Genomic DNA, 24,962 nt, shown 5'->3' with positions numbered 1-24,962 from the left:
AGCTTCCTTATAGCAGTGCTATTAAATTTTTTAATCTTTTGTTTTCTAGATGGCTATTGACCAGGCCCACAGACAGAATGTCTCCTCTCTTTTTCTCCCAGTGATTGAATCTGTGAATCCTTGCTTAATTCTAGTGGTGCGTAGAGAAAATATCGTAGGAGATGCAATGGAAGTCCTTAGGAAAACAAAGAATATAGACTACAAAAAACCACTCAAGGTAATTTGACATTTTTTACTGTATAATTGGGGCTTTTATTCAGAAAGTATGTTTAAAGTTTTCCTAGTTTTGTTTGTTTTTTGTTTTTTGTTTTTGCTCTATAAGATTTTTATTTTTTTATTATAGTTGATTTATACCATGTTCTGTCAATTTCTGCTGTACAGCCAAGTGACCCAGTCATACATACAAATATACATTCTTTTTCTCATATTATCCTCCATATGTTCCATCAAAAGTGACTAAATATAATTCCCTGTACTATACAGCAGTATCTCATTGCTTATCCACTCCAAATGCAATAGTTTGCATCTGCTAACCCCAAACTACCAATCCATCCAACTCCCTCCCCCTCCTATTTAATTTTATTGTATCTTTGAAATTGAATGAATAAAATTATGTACTTAAATTTTTTTTAACTATTAATTGCCATTTATTCATAATAAATAACATGCTATAGGATCTCCAGAATATACTTTCGCTTTTTTATGTTCAGTGTTTTCATTATGCTGTTTTAGGTTATATTTGTTGGAGAAGATGCTGTTGATGCAGGAGGGGTACGCAAAGAATTTTTCTTGCTTATCATGAGGGAATTATTGGATCCTAAATATGGCATGTTTAGGTATTATGAAGATTCCAGGCTCATTTGGTTTTCTGATAAGGTAAAAGTGCAATCTTCTAAATTACTTCCATATGTATACTTATTTATGTATACCTGTATGTTTCAACTTAACTCAGTAAATAGGAGTTATTACCAGATTCCTAACATATTTTATTCACAGATCTGCTTTAAACTTTTGGACTCGGTAGTCATGAAAACACACTAATGCTTACCATACATTTAAAATTAGCAGAATAAATTAAGGATTGGTCAGCCTGAAAATGATGTTGACTGTTCTGCTGATTTAGATATGAGGATTGAATAACAACTACTGGATTAACTTTTCTTCTCGGGAGAATTAAGTTATCATTAGGGATTATTTATTTCTCTATGTGGTCATTTAGGGCTGAGGTAAACTCTCAAACTATAGTCCATGCATTAAGGTCTTCCCAGCACATGTTTTTGTAAATAAACTCAGTGCCCACTCATTTACCTATGGTCTATCACTATTTTCTACCTAAAACTGGCAGAGGCAGACTTGGGTAGTTATGACAGAGCCCTCATGGCCAGCAAAGCCTAAAGTATTTACCATCTGTCCCTTTATAGCAAAAAGTTTGTTGGTCCCTAATTTAGAAACTGTAAGTAAAATGTATGGCTCAGTTTATAGAACTCTTGAGTTGAAAAAAATTTGAGTAGAATATTTACTATTGATTCTAAAATCTTTGATGAATGCATCATTTACTCATTCTTCTAGGAGATTCACTATCCTTTGTGATGTTAGCAGTCACAATGATAGTTCATTTATTAGTATATGCAAAATCATTCTACTCTAACATTTCTTTTTCATTTTAGTAGATTGGATATTTCTATGTAAAGAAATTTTCTCATATCTACCATTTGATCCTTAGTAGTACAGTTCATATGGAAAATAATTCTCTCTCTTGAGTTACTGATTTTTCAAAAGAATGAACCTGTTCATTAGCATACTGCAGTGGTAACAGTTAAGTTTTTGGTTTTGTTTTCAGATTTTACTATTTATTCATGGACTTAAACATATTTGGTGTTTTTTAATCCATTGTAGTTGCCATCTTTATTGATATTGTCCCATTTTTGTCCAGGGAGAGCTCTTCAATTTGACACCTGAGTCCTTTTGATACAACCCTAATACTCTTTGGTAGCTTCCTTGCTACCTGGTGTACTTGGTATGATAAAATGTTCCAAACTTATATGTTTATTGCCTAACAATACCAGCCTTACAACCAGTATTATAATAACTGGAAATACAATTGACCCTTGAACAACATGGGTTTGAATTGTGTAAGTCCACTTATACGGATTTTTTTTCCATAAATATGTTCTGTGGTATTACACAATCCTTAGTTGAATCCCTGAATGCAAAACTATGTGATATGCAAGACCAACTCTAAGATTATATTTGAATCTTCGACTGTGCAGGAGATCAGTGTCCCTTACTCCTGAGTTTCTCAAGGATCAAATGTAGTTTTTTATTTTATTCTGTTTTTTAAAATTATTTTGTAGGTTTTTTATCCTTTGGATATACCATAGAAGAAATATACAATCAAATAACAGTGAAGTGTTTTGTGGGGTTTTTTTGGTTTTTGCTTTTTTTTTTAGGCCACACCCATGGCATATGGAAGTTCCCAGGATCTGAGTTGCGTCTGTAGCAGTGCTGCAGCTTTCGACCTATGCCACAGCTTGCAGCAATGCTGGATCTTTAACCCACTGAGCAAGGCCAAAGATCAAACCTGAATCCTTACAGACACTAAGAAATATTTTTTTAAAAGAAATCGTAGGAGTTCCTGTCATGGTGCAGTGGAAATGAATCCAACTAGGAACCATGAAATTGCAGGTTCAGTCCATGGCCTCGCTCAGTGGGTTAAGGATCTGGCGTTGCTGTGAGCTGTAGTGTAGGTCGCAGACGCAGCTTGGATCTGGTGTTTTTGTGGCTCTGGTGTAGGCCGGCAGCTGTACCTTGGATTAGACCCCTAGCCTGGCAACCTCCATATGCCGCCTGGAAAAAACAAAAGACAAAAAAAAAAAGAGAGAGAAATGGTATACTGAACATATTTTTTTTTCCCCCATCAAGAAAGAGTATTTTATTTTACTTGGGAAATGGAAGCATGTTTGCATGTTGTGATTAATTACTCAGAAAGTAGAAAATCAGCCATGCAGGAGGAGATATCAACTTCAGAGGCAGCGTCCCTAAGTTGTGAGGGAAGGATGGAGTTGAGTGTGCTGGAAGAGGATTGACTGTAGTTAGACACAGATCTGTAATATCATGGAGGGAAGCCAAGTGTATATGTAAATACAAATCTCTTCATGGGTTTGATGGTGAGAGGTTGTGAAAGTTCTCTTAGAATTATTTCTTCTTTAGAGTGGAATAAGATGCAAGATTGTTAGTAGGTTAGAATGGGGGAAAGGTGTTAGAGGTTTCAAGAAGAAAGGAGTAAAAGTGAAATAATCACTTTGAGGAGTGGAAAAATAAGTTAACCATGCAAATAAATATAGGGTTAGATTTGGCAGCATTGGAGGCCTCTTTGAAACTTATGTTCATGAATTTAAAATGATTCCAATCGACGTATTTATATTTTCTTCTTTAATCACATTTAGCTGCTATGTAGAGGTAAGAATGAGGCAGACAGTTGGTTTTACTGGATTGTGGTTTTAGGAAGTGAGTTTGAACAGGAGAGAAGAAAGGGCAGGGGAATGATTATCTCAGTTGTGGAATTTAAGCTTTGTAAGGAGGAAAGTGTTAGGACTTGGTTGGGAGAGAAAAAAGTTAAGGGACTGTAGCTGCTGGTGGAGTTGAGTTGTAGTGTGAGTTGAAGTATCAGGGGGGAGTTCCCATTGTGGCTGAGCGATAACAAATCTGACTAGCATCCATGAGGATACGGGTTCGATCCCTGGCCTCACTCAGTAGCTGAAGGATCCAGTGTTGCGGCGAGCTGCAGAGTAGGTTGAAGATGAGGCTCAGATCCCTAGTTGCTGTAGCTGTGGTGTAGGTTGGCAGCTTCAGCTCCAGTTTGACCCCTAGCCTGGGAACTTCCATATACCAAAGGTGCAGCCCTAAAAAGATCAAGAAATTTTTTAAAAAGGAAATATCAGGGGAAGTGATTTACAGTGTAGGAAATGATGTTCTGATAAGGATTGCTTAAGATTTGGAGGGTTGCAGTTGAATATAAAATATGACCATGGGAATGGGCATTAGAGATGTGATAGAGGATAAGACTGTTGGGAATAAGCAGGTCAGGGAACTGAGAGGCTAATGTGTTAGATTCCTTTTTTGCCTAGATATTGAAATTGTTGAAAACAGTGGCAGGAATAGTGGTAGAGAAAGAAAGCATAAGATAGTGTCAGAATCTGTTAATGAGAACACTGTGGAATGTGTTTAGATGCCAGCACGTGGAGCAGTGGCAGGGAAATGGCCAGTTGGCATGTTTCACAGGAGCTGGGATTTTAAGAAGGCAAGTGGAAGGAAGGAGGTCTAGAAGGAATGAAGAGCCAGGAGACTACCTCTAGGCCATGTTGTATAAAAGGTTGGAAGAGAAAACAGACACCATTTTGAGCTGCAGGGGGAGTGGCATCCTCAGGAGAAAGTCCTGTTCATTTAGAGAAAGGGGAAGGAGGAGTTCTCTCTTGGCTTAGTGGGTTGAGGATCTGGCATTGTCGCTGCTGTGGCTCAATTTACAGCTGTAGCTCCAGTTTTGTCTCCGGCCCAGGAACTTTCGCATGCCTTGGGTGCAGACCCCCCACTCCCCAAAAAAGGAAAGAAAATTTGAAGAAGTTTAATTGTAGGCATTTTAACCAAATGATAGATGTGAGTTCCCGGAATGTGGTGGAGCAAAAGGACAGTTGGCAAGATGTGTCAGATTTTAGAGCCAGTACAGTGCCACATGAGGTGGAATTAGGGATAACCTGTGAGTTTTTAAGCTTCCTTTGTTGATAGTCAAGCATGTAGGACATGTTTGAATAGTCCTAGTGTCTTCTTAGGTAGGTGGACAAGCTGATCAAATTAGGGTCTCTTTCTTAGCGGTTTTCTTAGGGAAGTTTGTAGTGGTGTAGCAGATAGAATTTCAAGAGGGCACATGGGATGGAGCCTGTCTTGCTGGGAACACAGAGTTCAATGGACCTTTATTCAAGTCTGCAGAGCTAATGTTTTGAGACCAGGGGAAGGGCAGTCTTAAAAAGCTTGAGCGTCTTAAAAAATCAATCAATCAATCAATCAGTCAATCAATAAATAGCTTGATCCTCAGTCTTTCCTACATCTTTTCAATTACATCTTAATTTGAACAGTGGGAGCCCCATAGAGCTGGATCCTTTTTGTGTACTTTTGACATGTCTCCATTATTCTTTAATTATTCCTTGCATTTGGTGTAGAAAATGTCCCAAGCACATCTTATGTTTTCTCTACCCCAGTCCTGGCATTAGCCATTTCTCCTCAGAGCCCAGACTTCTTTCAGGTATAAAATATTTAGAAACAGGAGTTCCCGTCGTGGCACAGTGGTTAACGAATCCGACTAGGAACCATGAGGTTGCGGGTTCGGTCCCTGCCCTTGCTCAGTGGGTTAACGATCCGGCGTTGCCGTGAGCTGTGGTGTAGGTTGCAGACACGGCTCGGATCCTGCGTTGCTGTGGATCTGGCGTAGGCCGGAAGCTACATCTCCGATTCGACCCCTAGCATGGGAACCTCCATATGCCGCGGGAGCGGCCCAAGAAATAGCAAAAAAGACAAAAAAAAAAAAAAAATTTAGAAACATCAAGCTCTGGAAGCCAAGTGTTCTTATTGCTAGCAAAGAGTCATTGCTTTCAGAAGACAGAACTAGAAATTATATGTATGTATATACACATAGCACATAACTCCTGGTTTTCAACATATATAGATATTTAGACATTTATATATTTATATCTTTTTTTTTTTTTTTTTTTTTTTTTTGTCTTTTGTCTTTTTAGGGCCATACCTGCACCATATGGAGGTTCCCAGGCTAGGGGTCTAATTCGAGCTGTTGCTCCTGGCGTATGCCAGGGCCACAGCAGTGCCAGATCGGAACTGCGTCTGCAACCTACAGCACAGCTCACCGCAATGCCGGATCCTTAACCCACTGATTGAGGCCAGGGATCAAACCCGCAACCTCATGGTTCCTAGTCGGATTCATTTCCACTGTGCCAATTTATATCTTATATAAATATACATGTTGAAAACCATTAGATGATACTGATACCTCTAACACCACAGAGTTTACTCTAGCTTTTCCCTTTATACTTTGTGTGATTTAAGTCACTACTGAGAAACTTCACAGCTATCATCTTCAAAGTCTTTATTCAGTGAATAGCTAGTCTCCTCGCTACATTAGCCAAAAGCTCAGCCTCAGATATACTGTACCATCTCCTCAGAGATGATGTAGGAAGGAGGGAGGAAGGGAGAGGTTTGTATGTTCATTTTAGTTTAATTTTTTAATGAGGTAAAATTCATGTAACATAAAGTTCATCATTTTAGGAATTTTAAAATGTGCAGTTGTAGCATTTAGTACGTTCACAGAGTTACGCAGCAGTCACCACCATCTAGTTACAGAACATTTCTTCACCTCAAAAGGAAAGCTGTAGACATTAAGCCATTTCTTCTCCCTCTGGCCTTTTGACAGTCATTACCATCTATCTGTTTGGATTTGTCTATTCTTGATATTTGCTGTTAATGGAAACCATATAATATATGGCCTTTGGTGTCTGGCTGCTTCTACTTAGGATAATGTTTCCAAGGCTTACCTATGTGTACCATGTGTTAATACTTCTTTCCTTTCAATGGCTGAAGAGTGTTCCATTATATAGATATACCACATTTTATTTATTCCTTCATCAGTTATGGACATTCAAGTTTGCATCTTTCAATGAAACATTATGAGTATTAACTGCCTTGAAAACTTGTATACAAGTTATTACTTGCAGTTTTCTTTTTTTTTTGTTTTTTGTTTTTTTTTTGTTTTTTGGGTTTTTTTTGCTTTTTAGGGCCCACCCAAGGCATATAGCAGTTCCCAGGCTAGGGGTCAAATCAGAGCTACACCTGCCAGCCTACGCCATAGCCATAGCAACACGGGATCTGAGCTGCCTCTGCAACCTATACAGCAGCTCATGGCAACGCTGGATCCCTAACCCACTGAGCGAGGCCAGGGATCAAACCCATATCCTAATGGATCCTAGTCAGGTTCGTTAACTGCTGAGCCACAAAGGGAACTCCCTGTTTGCAATTATTTTAAGTATATACATAAGAATGGAATCATTAGATCATGTAATAATTCTGTTTGATTTTCTGAGGAACCACCAAACTTTTCTGCAGTGAATGCACCATTTTATATACCAATCAGCATTACATGAGGACTCCAGTTTCTCTGTAATCCTGGTCAACATTTGCTACTTTCCTTTTTTTAAAACAATTATATATTTAAAATATATCTTGTATGTATTTAATTCTTCTTATTATAGTAAGTGTAAAGTTGTATCTTGTGATTTGATTTGCATCTCCTACTGGCTAATGATGTGCTTGTTTGGCTACTTGTATACCTGCTTTAGCAAGATGTTTTTTTTAGTCTTACACTTTTTTTTTTTTTTTTTTTTGGCAACACCATCGCGTATGGAGTTCCCGGGCCAGGGATCAGATCCAAAGTTGCTGCATCTGTGGCAACACTGGATCCTTAACCCACTGTGCTGCACTGGGATCAAACCTGTATCCCAGCACTCCAGAGATGCCACTGATCCTGTTGTATCACAGTGGGTACTCCAAGTCTTAAACATTTTTAACTGGAATTCTTTTTGGTTTTTGGGTTTTGGGGTTTTTTTTTTTTGTCTTTTTGCCATTTCTTGGGCTGCTCCCGCAGCATATGGAGGTTTCCAGGCTAGGGGTCGAATCAGAGCTGTAGCCAATGGCCTATGCCAGAGCCACAGCAATGTGGGATCCAAGCCACGTCTGCAACCTACACCGCAGCTCACGGCAACGCCGGATCCTTAGCCCACTGAGCAAGGCCAGGGATCGAACCCGCAACCTCATGGTTTCTAGTTGGATTTGTTAACCACTGAGCCCCGACAGGAACTCCTGGACTTCTTTTTGTTGCTGAGTTTCAAGAGTTCTTTTATGTATTCTAGATACCAGACCCTTGTCAGATATATGATTTATAAGTACTCTCTCCCAAAGTGTGAGTTATCTTTTGACTTTCTTGCTAATATCCTTTGATACACAAAAGTTTTAAGTTTTGCTGAAGTCTTTTTTTATTTTTTATTTTATTGTTTGTGCTTTTTGGTGTTAAAACTAAGAAACCATTAACAAATTCAGAGTCATGAAGATTTACCCTCAAGTAGAAGAAATTCTTAAGAGTTTTATAATTTTAGTTGTTATATTTAAGTCTTTCTTTTTTTCTTTTGTTGTTTTTTAGGGCTGCATTTGATGCATATGGCAGTTCCCAGGGTAGGGGTCAGGTTAGAGCTACAGCTGCTGGCCACAGCCACAACAGTGCAGGATCTGAGCTGCATCTGCAACCTACACCAGAGCTTACAGCAATGCCAGATCCTGGACCCACTTAGCAAGGCCAGGGATCAAACCCTCATCCTCATGGAAACTAGTCGAATTCATTTTCACTGCACCACAATGGGAACTCCATTTATATTAAGTCTTTGATCTGTTTTGAGTTCTTTTTTGTCTGTGGTGAAAAAGTTCAACCTCATTCTTTGCATGTAAACACTTGGTTGTCCCACCACAGTTTGTTAAAGAGAATTATTAAATAATCTTGGCATCATTGTTGAAAATAAATTGACTGTAGATATGTAGATTTATTTCTGGACTCTCAAATTTATTCCAGTGATGTGTATGTCTCTTTTTATGCTAGCACTCCTCTGCCCTGTTTACTATAGCTTTGTAGTAGCTTTTAAAATTGTAATGTGTGAATCTTCCTACTGTGTTCTTCTCTCTTAAGATTCTTTTATCTCTTAGGGGTCCCTTGCAATTCTGTATGAATTTTATGGTTAGCTTTTCCATTTCAGCCAAAAAGAGAAAAAAGAAAGAAAGCCAGTGAGGTTTTGATAAGAGAATGTGTTGAACCTATAGATCAGTTTGGGAGGCATTGCCGTCTTCACAATATTATCTTCCAGTCCACGAACATGGGATATCTCTGCATTTATTTAGGTCTTTCATTTTCTTTCACCAATGTTTTGTAGTTTTCAGTATACAAGTGTTATACCTCCTTGGTTAAATTTATTTCTGAGTATTTTGTTCTTTTTGATGCTATTGCAAATGGAATTGTTGCCTTAATTTTTGATTCATCACTAACGTGTAGACATACAATTGATTTTTGGTATGTTGATCTGGTATCATGCAACTTTGCTGAATTCATTTATTAGCTCTAATAGTTTGTTTTATGGATTCTTTAGGATTTCTGTTTACAAGATCATGTCATCTATAAATGCAATAGATTTTAAATTTACTTCTTTTTTTCAAACTTGGATACCTTTATTCATTTATTTTTTGTTTAATTACCCTGGCGAGAACTTTTAGTACACAAATATAAGTGGTGAAAGTGAACATTCTTCTCACTTTTTCCTGATCTCAGTGGACTGTCAACTGGGTTTTTCATAAATTCCTTGAATCATGTTAAGAAAATTCCCTCTCTCTGCCTAGTTTGTTGAGTGTATTTATCATGAAAAAGTTATGGGGGTTTTTTGTCCTTTTAGGGCTGCACCTGCAGCAAATGGAGGTTCCCGGGCTAGGGGTCTAATCAAAGCTGTTGCTGCCAGCCTACACCACAACCACAGCAACACCAGATCTGAGCCTCATCTTTGACCTACACCACAGCTCACGGCAACGCCAGATCCTTCACCCACTGAGCGAGGCCAGGGATCGAACCCTCAACTTCATGGTTCCTAGTCGGATTCATTTCTGCTGTGCCATGATGGGAACTCTGATGAAAACGTTTTTATTCAGATATTTATTTCTGCTTCAGTTGAGATGTTCATATGGTTTCCTTCCCTCATTTCATTATGTGTTACATTGGTTGAATTTTTTTTTTTTTATGTTGAATCACCTTGCATTTCTATGACAAAGTCCACTTGGTGATGGTGTATATATGGACTGGATGCAGTTTGCTAGTATTCTGTTGATGACTTTTCTATTATTTGAAAGGAATACTGCTCTATAGTTTTGTGTGTGTGTGTGTGATGCTTTTGGCTTTGGTGTCATGATAGCCTTGAGTTCATAGAATGAGTTAAGAACTGTTTCCTGGAGTTCCCGTCGTGGCGCAGTGGTTAACGAATCCGACTAGGAACCATGAGGCTGTGGGTTCGGTCCCTTCCCTTGCTCAGTGGGTTAACCATCCTTCGTTGCCGTGAGCTGTGGTGTAGTTTGCAGATGCGGCTCGGATCCCGAGTTGCTGTTGCTCTGGCATAGGCTGGTGGCTACAGCTCCGATTCGACCCCTAGCCTGGGAACCTCCATATGCCGCGGGAGCGGCCCAAGAAATAGCAAAAAGACAAAAAAAAAAAAAAAAAAAAAAAAAAAGAACTGTTTCCTTCTCTTCTGTTTCTTGCAAGAGTTAGGAAAAGATTGGTGTTAATTCTAAATGTTTGGTAAAATCTGGTCTCACAATCTGGTCTCAGGCTTGTGTTGGAAAGTTTTTGATTGGTGATTCAATCTTATATAAGTCTTTTTAGGCTTTCTAGTTCAGAATCCAGTGTCAGTTGGTATTTTGTGTTTCTAGGAATTTGTTCATTTCATCTAGACTATTTTGTTGGCATATAGTTGCTCTTAGTATTCTGATATAAGGTTGGCAGTAATGTCCATACATTTAATCCTGATTTTAGTGAGTCTTCTCTCTTTCTCTTGGTCATTCTAGCTAATAAAGCTTTGTCAATTTTGTTGATCTTTTAAAAGAATTACCTTTTGGTTTTGTTGCTTTGTGTATTGTTTTTCTATTTTCATTTCATTTATCTCCACTTTAATCTTTATTATTTTCCCCCTTTGCTAGGTTTGGGTTTAGTTTACTTTTATATAGCTCTTTTGGATATGAAGTTAGGTTGTTTATTTGAGATCCTCTTTTTTTTTTGGCAACAGCACACAGAAACTCCAGGGCCAGGCATCAAAGCCATGCCACAGCAGCAACTCAAGCCACAGCAGTGACAATGCCAGATCTTTTAACCAGTTGAGCCACCAGGTTTCTTTTTAATTCAGAAGTTCAAAACTACAAAAACTTCCCTTTGACCATTGCTTTCTGTGCATTCCATAAGTTTTTATATGTTGAATTTTCATTTTCGTTATTCTCTAAGTATTTTCTGATTCCCTTTGTAATACCTTCCTTGACCCATTGGTTATTTAAGAACATATTGTTGGGAGTTCCCATGATGGCTCAGTGGAAACAAACCCAGTGGTATCCATGAGAATGCACGTTAGATCCCTGGCCTTGAACAGTGGGTTAAAAATCCGGCACTACCGTGAGCTGCTGTGTAGATCCTGCATTACTGTGGCTGTGGTGTAGGCAGGCAGCTGAAGCCTAGCCTGGGAACTTCCATATGCCACGAGTGCAGTCTTAAAAATGAGGGGGAGGGGAGCATTAAAGCTCCCAGCTATTATTTTAGAACTGTACTTCTCCTTTCAGTTCTGTCAGGTTTACCTCATATATTTGAAGCTGTATTGTTAGGTATGTATATGTTGGTAACTTCTGATGAATTGATACTTATATTGATGTACATCTTTCTTTGCCTCTTGTAATAATTTTTGACTTAAAGTTGATTTTGTCTGATGTTAGTGCAGCCATTTCACTCTCTTATGATAATTATATACATAGAATATCTTCTTCCAAACTTTTACTTTCAACCTAGCTCTGTCTTTGGATCTGAAGTGAGGTTTGCAGACAGCATATAGTTGAACCATGATTTTTTTAAAATAATTACTGATAAGGAAGCACTTGCCATTTTGCTACTTGTTTTCTTTTCTTTTTAAAATTTCTTTTTCTTTTTTGGCCGCCCTGCGGCATGTGGAGTTCCTGGGCCGAGAATTAGATTAGAGCTGCAGTTGTGACCTATGCTGCAGCTGTGGCAATGCTGGATCCTTTAACCCACTGTGTCAGGCCAGGGATGAAATCTGCTCCTGGTGCTGAAGAGATGCCACCCACCCCTTTGTGCCACAGTGGGAACTCCTTGCTACTTGTTTTCTGTATGTCATATTTTCTTTTTTATTATTTTTTTACTACTCAAATGAATTTATCACTTCTGTAGTTATATAATGATCATAACAATCCAGTTTCACAGGATTTCCATATATGTCATATTTTCTTTGTTTTTTATTTCCTCCATTACTGCTCTGTTATTTTCTTAGTAGTTGCGCTGAGGATTATAGTTAACAACTTAAATTTGTATCAACCTGGTTTGAATTAATACTGACTTAACTTCAGTAGTATACAGAAACCTTGCTCCTAGAACAGCTCTGTCCCTCCCTCTTTATTTTGATATTATCACAATTTACAGCTTTATGCATTATATACTCATTAATACAGATTTATAACTATTTGATTCATTTGCCTGTTAACCATGTTGAGAAAAAAAAAAGAATTACAAACCAAAAATACAGTGGTATTGGGAATTCCCTTTGTGGCTCAGCAGTAACGAACCTGGACTTGTATCCATTAGGATGTGGGTTCAATCACTGGTCTCACTCAGTGGGTTAAGGATCCGGTGTTGCCATGAGCCTGTGGTATAGGTCGCAGATGTGGCTTGGATCTCACATTGCTGTGGCTGTGGCATAGGCCATCAGGTGCAGCTTTGATTCAACCCCTAGCCTGGAAACTTCCATATGCCACAGGTGCAGCCTTAAAAATAAAATAAGAAAATACAGTAGTATTAACTTTATGTTTGCCTGTGTAGCTACCTTTACCAGAGTTCTTTATCTCTTCATTTGGCTTTTGAGTTGCTTTAGCATCCTTTCCTTTCAGCCTAACGAACTTAGCATTTCTTGTTGGACAGGTCTAGTAGCAATAGACCTTCTCAGATTTTCTTTATCTGAGATTTTCTGTATATGGAGTTCTTGCTTAACAGGTTTTTTTCTTTGTGCCCATTACATATAACATCCCACTGCATTTTGGCATGCATGATTTCTGATTAGTAATCAATTGTGGGTCTTGTGATGAATTGCTTCTTCTTTTGCTATTTTCCATACTCCATGTAATCAGTTTTCAACACTTTGGTTATAACGTGTCGGGATATGGATCTTGAGTTTGTCTTACTTGGAGTTTGTTGAGCTTCTTGGATATTAGATTATGTCTTTTATCAGTTGAGAAATTTTCAACTGTTTCCTCAAATATTCTTTCTGCCTCTTTCTTCCTTCTGAGACTATACTTTTGTATAATGGTACACTTGATGTTGTGTCACAGGATTCTTGGGCTCTGTCATATTTTTTCATTCTTTTTCTTGCTCTTGGTCGTCAAAGTGGGTAATCTCAATTGATCTGCTCTTAAATTATCTAAGTCTTTTTTCTGCCTGTTCAAATCTTCTCTTTTTACCCTTCTAGAAAATTTTTATTTCATTTATTGCACTTTTCATGTCTGGAATTTCTACATGGTTGTTTGGGTTTCTTTTTTTTTTTTTTAGCTCTTTGAGATATTTGACAGTTGAGCCTTTTTTTTTTTTTTTTTTTTTTTTTTTTTTCTTTTTAGGACTACACCTGCAGCATATGAAAGTTCCCAGGCTAGGGGTCAAATCGGAGCTGCAGCTGCTGACCTACACCACAGCCACAGTAAGGCAGGATCCTTGACTCACTGAGCAAGGCCAGGGATCAAACCCACATCCTCATGGATACTAGTCGGGTTCGTTTCCTCTGAGCCATGATGGGAACTCTGACAGTTGAGTCTTTAGGTACTTAAGACAGTTGAGTCTTCATCTCATAAGTCCTCTGTTTGGGTTTCTTTAAGGAGAGTTATATATTAATTTCTTTGGAGTATATATATGTGTGTGTGTGTGTGTGTGCGTACATGCATGCAAATACGCCATGTTTTTTTGCATGCCTCACAAATTTTTGTTGAATACTAACACCTTTTTTTAACAGTTTTTTGTTTTTTTCCCATAGCACCTCTTATTCATCTAGTTTTCTTGTGTTTCTTTTGACTTTTTCTTGTGATTCTTGGCTATTTATTCACTTTTTAGAGTGTGACACTGAAATACCACCTGGATACTTTGTGTCTACGGGCATATACACTTATGTTCACAGGCTCTGCTCATAGAGTCATTAGTTGGGGGGCTTTCAAGGGGGAACCCTCAAGTGTCAGCACATGGAAGTTTTTTACCCTTTATGTTTTCAGGAAAGGTTGTAGCCCTAGCTGTCCGTGTTCTGGTAGTTACTCTAAACACTAGAAGGGCAAGCTAGGGTTTTCTTTGTTCACCTACAGACATTCCATTTGATCCCTTTGTTTATAATGCAGCACCCTGACCATCAGCTGTCTCAAATTCCACAGCCTGTTTGGTTCATGCTCTCCAGAAAGGCAAAGGCCTTTCCACCAGGCATCGTATTTTCAAGCCCACTGTATTACATCTGACTTAGTTTTCCAACTAAGCTAGCTGGGCTACCTCTGACTTTACAAGCTTTGATTGGGTACTTCTAGTTCCTGAGCCAGCAGCACAGATTAACTTGTTTCCCTCTACACACTGCTCTTGTGTTTTTTTCCTGCTTTACCAAATCAGACCAGCCGTCCATTTACTTTTCATATTTTGAAATACTGACATCTCTCTAGTCCTGTTAAAACTTTCCCCTGTTCTCTTTTTTTCTTGTAGGTTTAGATCATTTTTATTCCTTTATTTTCATTTCGAGGGATTTCAGGAAGAGGAAAGATTGATATATATTATCTGCCCTATTTAAGAAGGACTTTCTAAACTTAAGTGCAGTGTAGGATATTACAGAAGAAAAAGATTAATTTGGAGTTCTCTTATGGCACAGAAAGTTAAGGATCTGATGTTGTCACTGCAGCAGCTTGGGTTGCTGCTTATGACACATCTTTGATCCCTGGCCCAGAAATTTCTATATGCTGCAGGCATGGCCAACAAAAAAAAAAAAAAAGAAAGAAAGAAAAAAAGATTAATTTAACCAATGAAAAATCTGACATTTATGCGTAATAAAAATGTAAAAAGCATATAACAGACTGGAGTATATGTAACAAATACAACACAGGGTAATTAACATGATGACTTCATATACGAATATATAAGAAAACACTAGCCCCCCAAAAGTAAATGGTTAAAGTACACAAAGAGGCATTTCACAAACACAAATCACCAATTTTCAGTATCACTAATAATCAAAAATATAATAAAAGAATCTGTCTCTTTTTTTTTTAAGCTGTCATTTTAAAACTCAAACAGAAATGTTTTGTGCATGTATGCAAATGAAAATATGGGGAAACAGTCATTTTCCTGGTCTACATGTGGTAGTATAAACTACAACAGGTATAGAGGAGTTGTAGTATCGTAGTATGAGTTTGGTAGTATGCTTAACTGTCCTTTGGCCTTGCAGTTTTTTCTTACAAAGCAGAATTTCTTCTAAGGAAATATTCCAAAATATGAACCAAAATACATACAAAAAAGATACTCATCTTATTTTGAATTTCACTAGTTAGTTAGAATAACTAGCATTTATTGTGCCTTTACTGTGCACTTTAGGAACTGTACTCAAAGCATTTTACATACATTATCTCACTTAATCCTCACAACAGCCATATGAGAATAATACTACTTTTGTCTTGAAAACACTGAAGCAAATGAATGAACCAGGTTTGGAGTGCTAGATGTAATTTAAAAATTGTTTGCTGGAGTTCCTACGGTGGCTCATTAGCAAGTTAAGAACCCGACATACTGTCCATGAGGATGTGGGTTCGGTCCTTGGCTTCGCTCAGTGGGCTAACAATCCAGTGTTGCTGTAAGCTGTGGTGTAGGTTGCAGACACAGCTTGGATCCAGTGTTTCCGTGGCTGTGGCCTGCAGCTGTAGCTCCAATTCAACTGCTAGCCTGGGAAATTCCATATGCCGCAGGTGCAGCCAGAAAAAAGAAAAAGTTGTTTGATAGAAAACTGTCATTCTCACAGAATTTTCTGTGACCATATATTTCTCTAAAAATGGCCTGGGGTGGGGAGGTTGAGGGGAGTAAACTTTTAAAAAATATTTTAATAATCTAAATATCCAACTATAGCAAAAGTAGCTAATTTAGCAAGCCATGGTACTTTTATGTGATATAATATTCAGCAATTGAAAATCATGTTTAGGAAGAATATTTAATGACATAAGAAAATGCTTGTAATTGGAAAAATGAGAAAACCTTAAATATAGTTAAGTTTTGAATTATTTTTTGAACTTAGAGTAGATGAAATACCTAAAAATACTCTTTTAAATCATTGTTTCTGGGTGATTGGATTATAGGTATTTGTTCATTTTCTTTAGGCTTTTTATTTTCCAAAATTTTGAATGTATAGAAATTTTTAAATCAGAAAAAAAGTTCTAATGATCATTTCACTTATTAATGTAATACTTAATGATGTGAAAAATAATTATATTTCTGGGGAAGAAGCCAATTGTGAAATTATATATGTATAGTATCATCTCAACTAGATTTTAATTTTGTCCTAGAAAATAACATGGAAATATGCAAATATACTAACAGTAGCATTGTCCCGGGGAGATAGGAATGAGAATAAACATTCTTCCTGATGTTCAGTGCTTTTTTTTTTTTTTCTGTCTCCAATATTTTCTACTGCAAGTATGTGTTTGGTAATCAGAGAAAGTTTAATGTTTTCACTTGTAGAACAAGTCTTTACTTTTTTTCCCTTACATTTTTAGACATTTGAAGACAGTGATTTGTTCCACTTGATTGGTGTTATCTGTGGATTAGCGATTTATAATTTTACTATTGTGGACCTCCACTTTCCTTTGGCTTTATATAAGAAACTGCTGAAAAAGAAGCCATCCCTGGATGATTTGAAAGAACTCGTGCCTGATGTTGGGAGGTTAGTTGTGAAAAGTGGCAAGAGTGTGGTTTAGCAAATAGGAAATGGGGAATGTACAAAAGCATTCCTTTCAAGGATAATTATATTTTTTTGTTCTTGTTGAATTTCTGAAATGAACAAATAGACCTTCTGAAAAAGGAAAACCTGGATTTCCCATCGTGGCTCAGTGGTTAACGAACCTGACTAGTATCAATGAAGATGTGGGCTCGATCCCTGGCCTCACTCAGTTGGTTATGGTTCCAGCGTTGCCGTGAGCTGTGGTGTAGGTTGCAGACACGGCTCGAATCCTGCGTTGCTGAGGCTGTGGTGTAGGCCGGTAGCTGCAGCTCCCATTGGACCCCTAGCCTGGGAACCTCCATGTGCCATGGCTGTGACCCTAAAAAAAAAGACAGAAAATAATAATAAAGGAAAACCTATTGTGTTTCTCAGACCCAGAATTTTCTCCTGAAAAAGTTATGTATATAAAATCATGTGCTGAATTTTTAGTTTAACAATATTTTGTGAATATCAGGTAATAATTTTAGGAAGGTAATATTTCCTGAGAGTAGTTAAATGATTTATTTGGACTTTTACTTCTGATCACCCTCATTCATAGGTGGAATATGTAAAGTTTCTTTTTATTTATTACATAAAATAGAATAAAAACTGTGTATAAATAAGGACAAGTGTTGAAAATTGGTGGACACATGGCCTTTGTATTCAGAGGAAGAGATAAAAACCTTAGAGTAGGTTTTTTTTTAAACATTGTTTATAAGTTTGCCATTGTACATTCACAGTTCTGAAACAAAAAAGTACAAAGTAAAAAAAGGACTTGAACAAGAATGGGAAATATATACTTAGTCATAAGCAAAATAATCAAAATAATAATGTTTTACCTCAAAGCAACATGTATATTGTTTTTTCAGAAGCATGCAACAGTTACTAGATTATCCAGAAGATGATGTTGAGGAAACATTTTGTCTTAATTTTACGGTAAGATGGCAAGACCTAGGGTAGCCTGATTATTCATCATCCCTTTTATTTATCAGCTGTACCTTATGGTTCTTCTTTATTTTGGTGGATGGAATTCTTAACCCTTTAGCTAACATTTATTGAGCATTACCTCTGTGCTAGTCACAGTACGTGCATTATTTCATTTAATCCTCATAATCCCAAGAGATTGGTATTATTACTGTTATTTTACAGATGAAGAAAACTGAAAACAATCATCCTGTTTCAGAGATGGTATTTATATTCACCTCTGTGACTTCAAAACCTTTGTACTTTAACATTACTCTAAAGATCTTTCCAAATACAAGGAGCCCTCTTTATTCAAGTGTTCATTTTTTGAGTCCGCAATTACGGATGTTTAGAGAAGCTAAGGTTACTGTAACATGCAAATATGCACTAATGATTTACCACCTAAAAGATTAATTCTCACTCAGACATCCCTTTCATACTAACATTCATCCTTGCCCATTTTGTCTTACTGTTGGGTGCAATACAATACAAATACAAAAACATTGGAAAATGAAATTGCACAAAAGATGCAGAATTTTTATTTACTTCAGTGATAGGGCTGTTGAGTAAATTGTCCAGTCATATGCAAGGCCATTGACAAATGAGGATCTGCCAGAGGTAGACAAGTTGACAATTAAAGAAGAGAAAATCAGAGTGATTATGATAAGGCACTTCAGAACTAACAGAATATTATAAATTAGACTCTTGAAAAAATGGTAAAACCTTCAGTTTTTCTTTTTTTCTTTTTAAAACTTTATTTCCTACTTTAAACAGTCTTTATGTTCTTGTGGTCAAAGCTGACAAAAGATACAAGATTCTGTTGTCACACAACTTTCAAAAAAAATGATATGCCCCCTCAAAAATGTATATCCATTCTTTCATTATTTTTAAGAATTGGAACATAGGAAATTTTCTGATGGCCTAGGGGATTGAATCTCCTGCATTCTCACCACTGCTGCTCTGTGACCTAAGTTCTATCCCTGGCCCAGGAATTCCCACATACAGCCTGTGCGGCAAAAAAGAAAAAAAAAAATGCCAAAAAAAACCCCAAAATGAGAGAATCTGAAATAAATGTTGCAACTCTCATTTAAAAAAAAGGGGGGGGGGGAGTTCCATTGTGGCACAGTGTTAATGAATCCAACTAGAATCCATGAGGATGTGGGTTTGATCACTGGCCTCGCTCAGTGGGTTAAGGATCTGGCGTTGCCATGATCTGTGGTATAGTTCACAGATACAGCTCGGATCCCATGTTGCTGTGGCTGTAGGCCGACACCTGTAGCACTGATTCGGCCCTTAGCCTGGGAACTTATGTATGCTGGAGGTGTGGCCTAAAAAGAAAAAAAAAAAAAAAAAAGAATTGCCACATAGTACAGTTATAAGGAAATTTGATAAATTTAAAAGGAAATAATTTATTTTAGTAATATTTTATTTTTTAAGGAAAAAATTCTCCTTTGTTTACCATGAAATTTTAGGTCTCCTTTTCAGTTAATTCACTTATCACATCTGTTATCTTTGAATTTTTACTGATGATCTCAGTTGACTGAAACATTGGGTTCCAAGCAATTTAATTTCTAATTTATCAATCACCAAGTTTGTGAATGTTTAGTATATTTAAGAGCTATGGGAATTCAAACATTACTTTCCCAGAGATTTTCAGTGGTTCTTTATTACCTGAAGAATAATAGCTTTAAAATGGGCTTGTAAATCTGGCTTTCTTTCTAACTTTCATTGTATCCTTCCATTCATACTAAGTTTTGTCATGTCTCACAGTATTTATTCTTTTATGTACTTTACCTTTCCTGTGTTTTTAGGGGCATGCATTTTCAGAATGGTGGATGGAATTCTTAACCCTTTAGCTAACATTTATTGAGCATTACCTCTGTGCTAGTCACAGTACGTGCATTATTTCATTTAATCCTCATAATCCCAAGAGATTTACTCTTATATCTATCCTTTTGTTCAGTCTGTATCCTCAGCCAGAAATTCCACTCTCTTCCAATCTTTCAGAGCCTTTCTAATCCTTTTAGGTGCTTTTCAAATGTCATTTCTTCCTCAGAGTTTTTTATACTTCGTACAGTCAGCAGTAAGTTTTCTTTCTTCTGTGGTCTGGTAACTTCCTGTTTATGTCTCTGTTATAGCATTTATTTTATTATAATGAGTTATTTACCTATCACATTTTTCTTCCTTTACTAGATAGTAAACTCCAGAGCGGGAATTCGTTCATCTCTTATCATCTTACTCCCACCATAGTGTTTTATAGATAGCGGGGACTAAAAAATTATTTTATAGAAGAGGATAATATTCCAAAAAGAGGAAATGGGAAGAGAAAAGATGCAAAGAGGAGAATGGTAACATTTATAGGACAATGAGCACACTATTAGGGAAATAAAAAGTTTCAAAATAATCAACTGTATAAACCAAAGTGATGATAAACCACCTGTAATCAGGAATGCAACAAGGAGACATGATGAACACTGGAGTAACAGGTGTCATATGGGGGGGATGCATAGCAAATCTAAACTGAATACATTCTGACCCTAGATTCTATCAGATTCTGTCACTTGCCCAAGGAGAACATCCTTTCTAATACTTTACTACTGTAGTGATTCTTCTAAAGTTTTACACACAATTAATACTCAATTTCCTATTCTTAACAAACCAAACACTTGGAAACTTGTAGTTAGTCAAGGTAGGATTTCACACTACTAGAGAAGATGAAAATTTCTAGTTTGTGACTTTATGAAGAAATCAAAATAAGCTTACGGTAGCAGAATTTTACCTCAAATTTATTATTTCTTATATTTTATGAGAGAAAGGTAGATTATAATAATAGGTTATTACAATAATTTAATAAGTTTTGGGTCTGACATTGACTTTTTCTAAAAATTTAAATTAATAGATCACAGTTGAAAACTTTGGTGCAACAGAAGTGAAAGAACTGGTTCTAAATGGTGCAGACACAGCTGTTAACAAACAAAATCGGTAAGTGAATTATAGCAGCATCAGTGGTAGTAATAAGATTCATCAGTAGGCATTTTATTCTGTATTTAGAAATATGTCACAACCTTAAGTTTTTACTCAGATAAACTTATTTTTTGAAAGGTAAGGATGTAATCAGTTTTTCTTTTGCTGCTTTTAAAACATTTATAAAGGGATAAAAATATCATTAACAATAAGAACAAAGAGGAGTTCCTGTTGTGGCACAGTGGAAACGAATCCAACTAGGAACCATGAGGTTGCAGCTTTGATCCCTGGCCTCCCTCAGTGGGTTAAGGATCTGGAGTTGCCGTGAGCTGTGGTGTAGGTCACAGGTGTGGCTCAGATCCCAAGTTGCTGTGGCATAGGCCTGCCACTGTAGCTCTGATTCGACCCCTAGTCTGGGAACCTCCATATGCCACGGGTGTGGCCCTAAAAAGCAAAAAAAATAAAATTAAAATAACAAAAAGAAGGAAGAGGAGGCAACCGCAAACACATTTTTAGAAGCTAGAAAACAGTGGTAACCAACATGAGTTAGCCAGAAAAAACAGCAACCTAAGATGGACTGGGTGCCAAGAAGGCAGCCAGTTCATATTGCAGAACAAAGGCTCAGGCATTGAAAACAAAAAATAGGTTAGAAAGTATATGGAGTTCAAGAGGAATCTGGAAACAGAAAGATTGGCTGTTACAAGGAGCAATTAGAAACCCATTTCCCTTACACAAGTAGCCTGGCAACTTAAACCTCTCCAGCCTGGGCAGATTGGAAATTTATCTTTGGGGGAGATTGAACTAAAGGAACTGGATTTGAGGACAGTTAGGCACAGCCAAGGGCAAGGGACCTGAACTGAAAATAGGGAGGCTGAGAGTCTACAGCTCCCTCCTCCTTGACACTCTTTATTAGAGGATTCTTCTTGGGAAAACTGCCTAACTTTTAAATGTAAATGAATAACTAAAGATCAGTGGACGTTAAGGAAAGACTGAAACAGCAAAATAGAATACTAGGGAGGAAGTGTTCCATCATGGCTCAGTGGTTAACAAACCCAACAACCCAACTAGTATCCATGAGGATGCAGGTTCGATCCCTGGCCTTACTCAGTGGGTTAAGGATCTGGAGTTGCCGTGAGCTGTGGTGTAGGTCAAAAACACAGCTGTGTAGGCCGGCAGCTACAGCTCCAATTGGACCCCTAGCCTGGGAACCTCCATGCCATGGGTGCATCTCTAAATTTTTTTTTTAGAGCTGCACCTGTGGCATATGGAGGTTCCCAGGCTAGGTGTTGAATCGGAGCTACAGCTGCTGGCCTACACCACAGCAGCGGCAACCCCAGACCCTTAATCCAGTGAGCAAGACCAGGGATCGAACCTACAACCTCATGGTTCCTAGTTGGATTCGTTTCCTCCGCCCCACAAAGGGGACTCCAGCAGCCCTAAAATTTAAAAAAAAAAAAAAAAAAAAAAAGCCAAGGAAACAGTAACAGTGCAGGATGAAGAAAAAAATTTCAATAAGTTTCCTCAAAATGTTAAGCGTAGCAACATTAAGGGTACTATTAAAATAGGGGGGAAAAATCATTGAAAGAAATGGAATGAATGGAATTTAAGAAATAGTGCCAGAAAAACTTCCCAGAACTGAACGACATGCCTTTTAGCATGGGAAGTGAAAAAAACACATGCCAAGGCAAAATACATGAAATTTTAAAACTCACAGAAAAGGGGACCCTAAAGAATGACACAAACTAGGGATCAAAATTCTGAGAGAAAATTACCTTTAACATAGAATTCTATATTGAAACTACCAAGAATGTGGTATATAAAAATACACATGTAGAGTCTCAGAGAATTTACTTCCAATGCATTTTTTCAAGAAGTTACGAAAAGATATGTTCTACCAAAACAGGGAATTAAACCAAGAATGAGGAAGATAGGGGATCCAAAAAAAAAAAAAAAAAAAAAAGGAAAGGGGAGTTTCCATCATGGCACAGCAGAAACTCCACTGGGAACCATGAGATTGTGGGTTCAATCCCTGGCTTCACTCAGTGGGTTCAGGATCCGGCATTGTGGTGAGCTGTGGTGGAGGTTGCAGACGAGGCTCGGATCCTGCATTGCTGTAGCTGTGGTGTGGGCTGGCAACTGTAGCTCCGATTGGACCCGTAGCCTGGGAATTTCCAAAAAGCCAAAACAAACAAACAAACAAAATAGGAAAGGTAAAGAAGAACAGCAGTGTGTATAAGATTTATTTAAAAAGCAACAGACCTGGCTTAGATCAAGAAGCTGGGTGGGCTCTGGAGGAATATTTTCAGGAGAAAAATGCAACCTAATATATTTGAATGAATCTGGAGATTGACATTTCTGTTGAAGCTGGAGATGAGGTAGCAAACTAAGGGAAGCAAAAGTTCTTTTTTAAGAAAAGTAGGAGTTCCCTGGTAGCACAGCAGGTTAAGGATCCGTTATTGTCACTGCTATGGCTCAGATTTGATCCCTGGCCCCAAATTTCCACATGGCTTAAGCACAGCTGAAAAAAGAAAAGGCAAAGAAATAGACTATTTCCTAGCTTACTTGTGAATATTGAACCAATATTCAGTACTCAATTCATGAGATAATATTTAACATTGAAAATCAGGGAATAACAGTAGAACTGTGTTGTTGAAATTCAAAGGTAAATATCAGAAGGAATAGCAGGAGTTAACAAGTAATTTCCTTCAGATTTCTAGGGATTTGATCCAAATGATTATGATCCTGATTCTGCCACCTAGAAGATGTATAACTTTAGTAAATTAGTTGATATCTCCATGCCTCAGACTCCTTTTCTCCAAAATGGGATGACAAATTATACCTGTTTCATGGGGTTATTTTGAGGATTAAATGAGGCAATAATTTTAAGATGTTTAGAATAGTACCTAGCACATGTATGTGCTCAGTAAATGTTGGCTGTTATTTCTACCTGACATTTTAAATTGTATGCCTTACTTTGATAAAAAATAAGCCGTTTTTTTGGAGTTCCTCTGTGGCTCAGTAGGTTAAGGACCCGGCATCATCACTGCACTGTCGCAGTTTGCTGCTGTGGCATGGGTTTGACCCCTGGCCTGGCAACTAATGTGAAAAAGTTTCAGTCCTTCTGTTTATCTTTTTTTTAAAAAAAATATTTGTTTTGAGAAACTTTGACTATGATTTAGATTTTTTTTCTGCATTTATTTATTTTGCTTTTTGGGGGGTTGGGGACACACCCATGGCATATGGAATTTCCCAGCTAGGGAGTTAGAGCTGCTGGCCTACACCACAGCCACAGCAACACTGCATCCAAGCCATGTCTGTGACCTATACCACATCTCATGGCAACACCAGATCCTTAACCCAGACCCATAGAGTGAGGCCAGGGATCAAACCTGCATCCTCATGGATCCTAGTTGGGTTGGTTACCTCCGAGCCATGACGGGAACTCTTTTTTTCTGCTTTTAAAGTGTCTGTTGTTGGACTCTTTAAATTTCTAACAAATATTATTTCACATAGCTTATTTACTTTAGAAGTAATTTAAAACATTTTGGGAATTGTGGTATGGCACAGTGTGATCACTGGCATCTCTGGAGCCCTGGGTTGCAAGTTCAATCCCTGGCACAGCACAGTAAATTAAGGAACCTGAGTTGCTACAGCTTTGGCATGTCACAATTGTGGCTTGGATCCGATCCTTGGCCCAGGAACTCCATATGCCACAAGGTAGCCAAAAAAAGAGAATTTTGATCTTTGTACTACCAATCCTAGTTAAATAATGCAAGTACTGATGACAAAAATATTAGCGTATAAAACAGTTTTAGATTTTTGTACTAGAGACTTAACTAATATAAAATAAATTTGAGGGAGTTACCGTTGTGGCTCAGTGGTTAACGAATCCGACTAGGAACCATGGGGTTGCGGGTTCAATCCCTGGCCTTGCCCAGTGGGTTAAGGATCTGGCGTTGCCGTGAGCTGTGGTGTAGGTCGCAGACACAGCTCGGATCCCATGTTGCTGTGGCTCTGGTGTAGGCCAGCAGCAACAGCTCTGATTCGACCGTGGGAGCGGCTCAAGAAACGGCAAAAAGACAAAAAAATAATAATAATAGAAATAAATAAATTTGACTTTCTAATTAGCTGAATTATAAAGTTATGCCTTACAAAATT

General features: G+C 37.7%; 1 protein-coding gene across 19 annotated transcripts in view; it reads left to right on the top strand.

The window, feature by feature from the left end:
- Nucleotides 1-24,962, top strand: part of HERC4 (HECT and RLD domain containing E3 ubiquitin protein ligase 4) — a 143,526-nt gene that overhangs the window by 107,333 nt on the left and 11,231 nt on the right. For all 19 annotated transcript variants that reach the window (XR_014828009.1, XR_002338528.2, XR_002338529.2 and 16 more), the window contains 5 exons: nt 50-217; nt 733-876; nt 16,675-16,841; nt 17,747-17,813; nt 20,740-20,822. Coding sequence is in view for 13 of the 19 variants with exons in the window: in XM_021072875.2 (XP_020928534.1) it covers nt 50-217; nt 733-876; nt 16,675-16,841; nt 17,747-17,813; nt 20,740-20,822 (629 nt within the window). In the remaining 6 variants the exon portion in view is untranslated. The remainder of the gene's footprint in view (nt 1-49; nt 218-732; nt 877-16,674; nt 16,842-17,746; nt 17,814-20,739; nt 20,823-24,962) is intronic.

The sequence above is a fragment of the Sus scrofa genome, chromosome 14 (genome assembly GCF_054392235.1).
Source record: "Sus scrofa isolate SSC_HxYL_T2T_F1_AM1 chromosome 14, Sscrofa_HxYL_maternal_Yorkshire_Landrace_v2.0, whole genome shotgun sequence".
Classification (NCBI taxonomy): Eukaryota; Metazoa; Chordata; class Mammalia; order Artiodactyla; family Suidae; genus Sus; species Sus scrofa.
The sequence above is the reverse complement of the archived record's forward strand: the minus strand, read 5'-3'. Positions and strand labels throughout refer to the sequence as shown.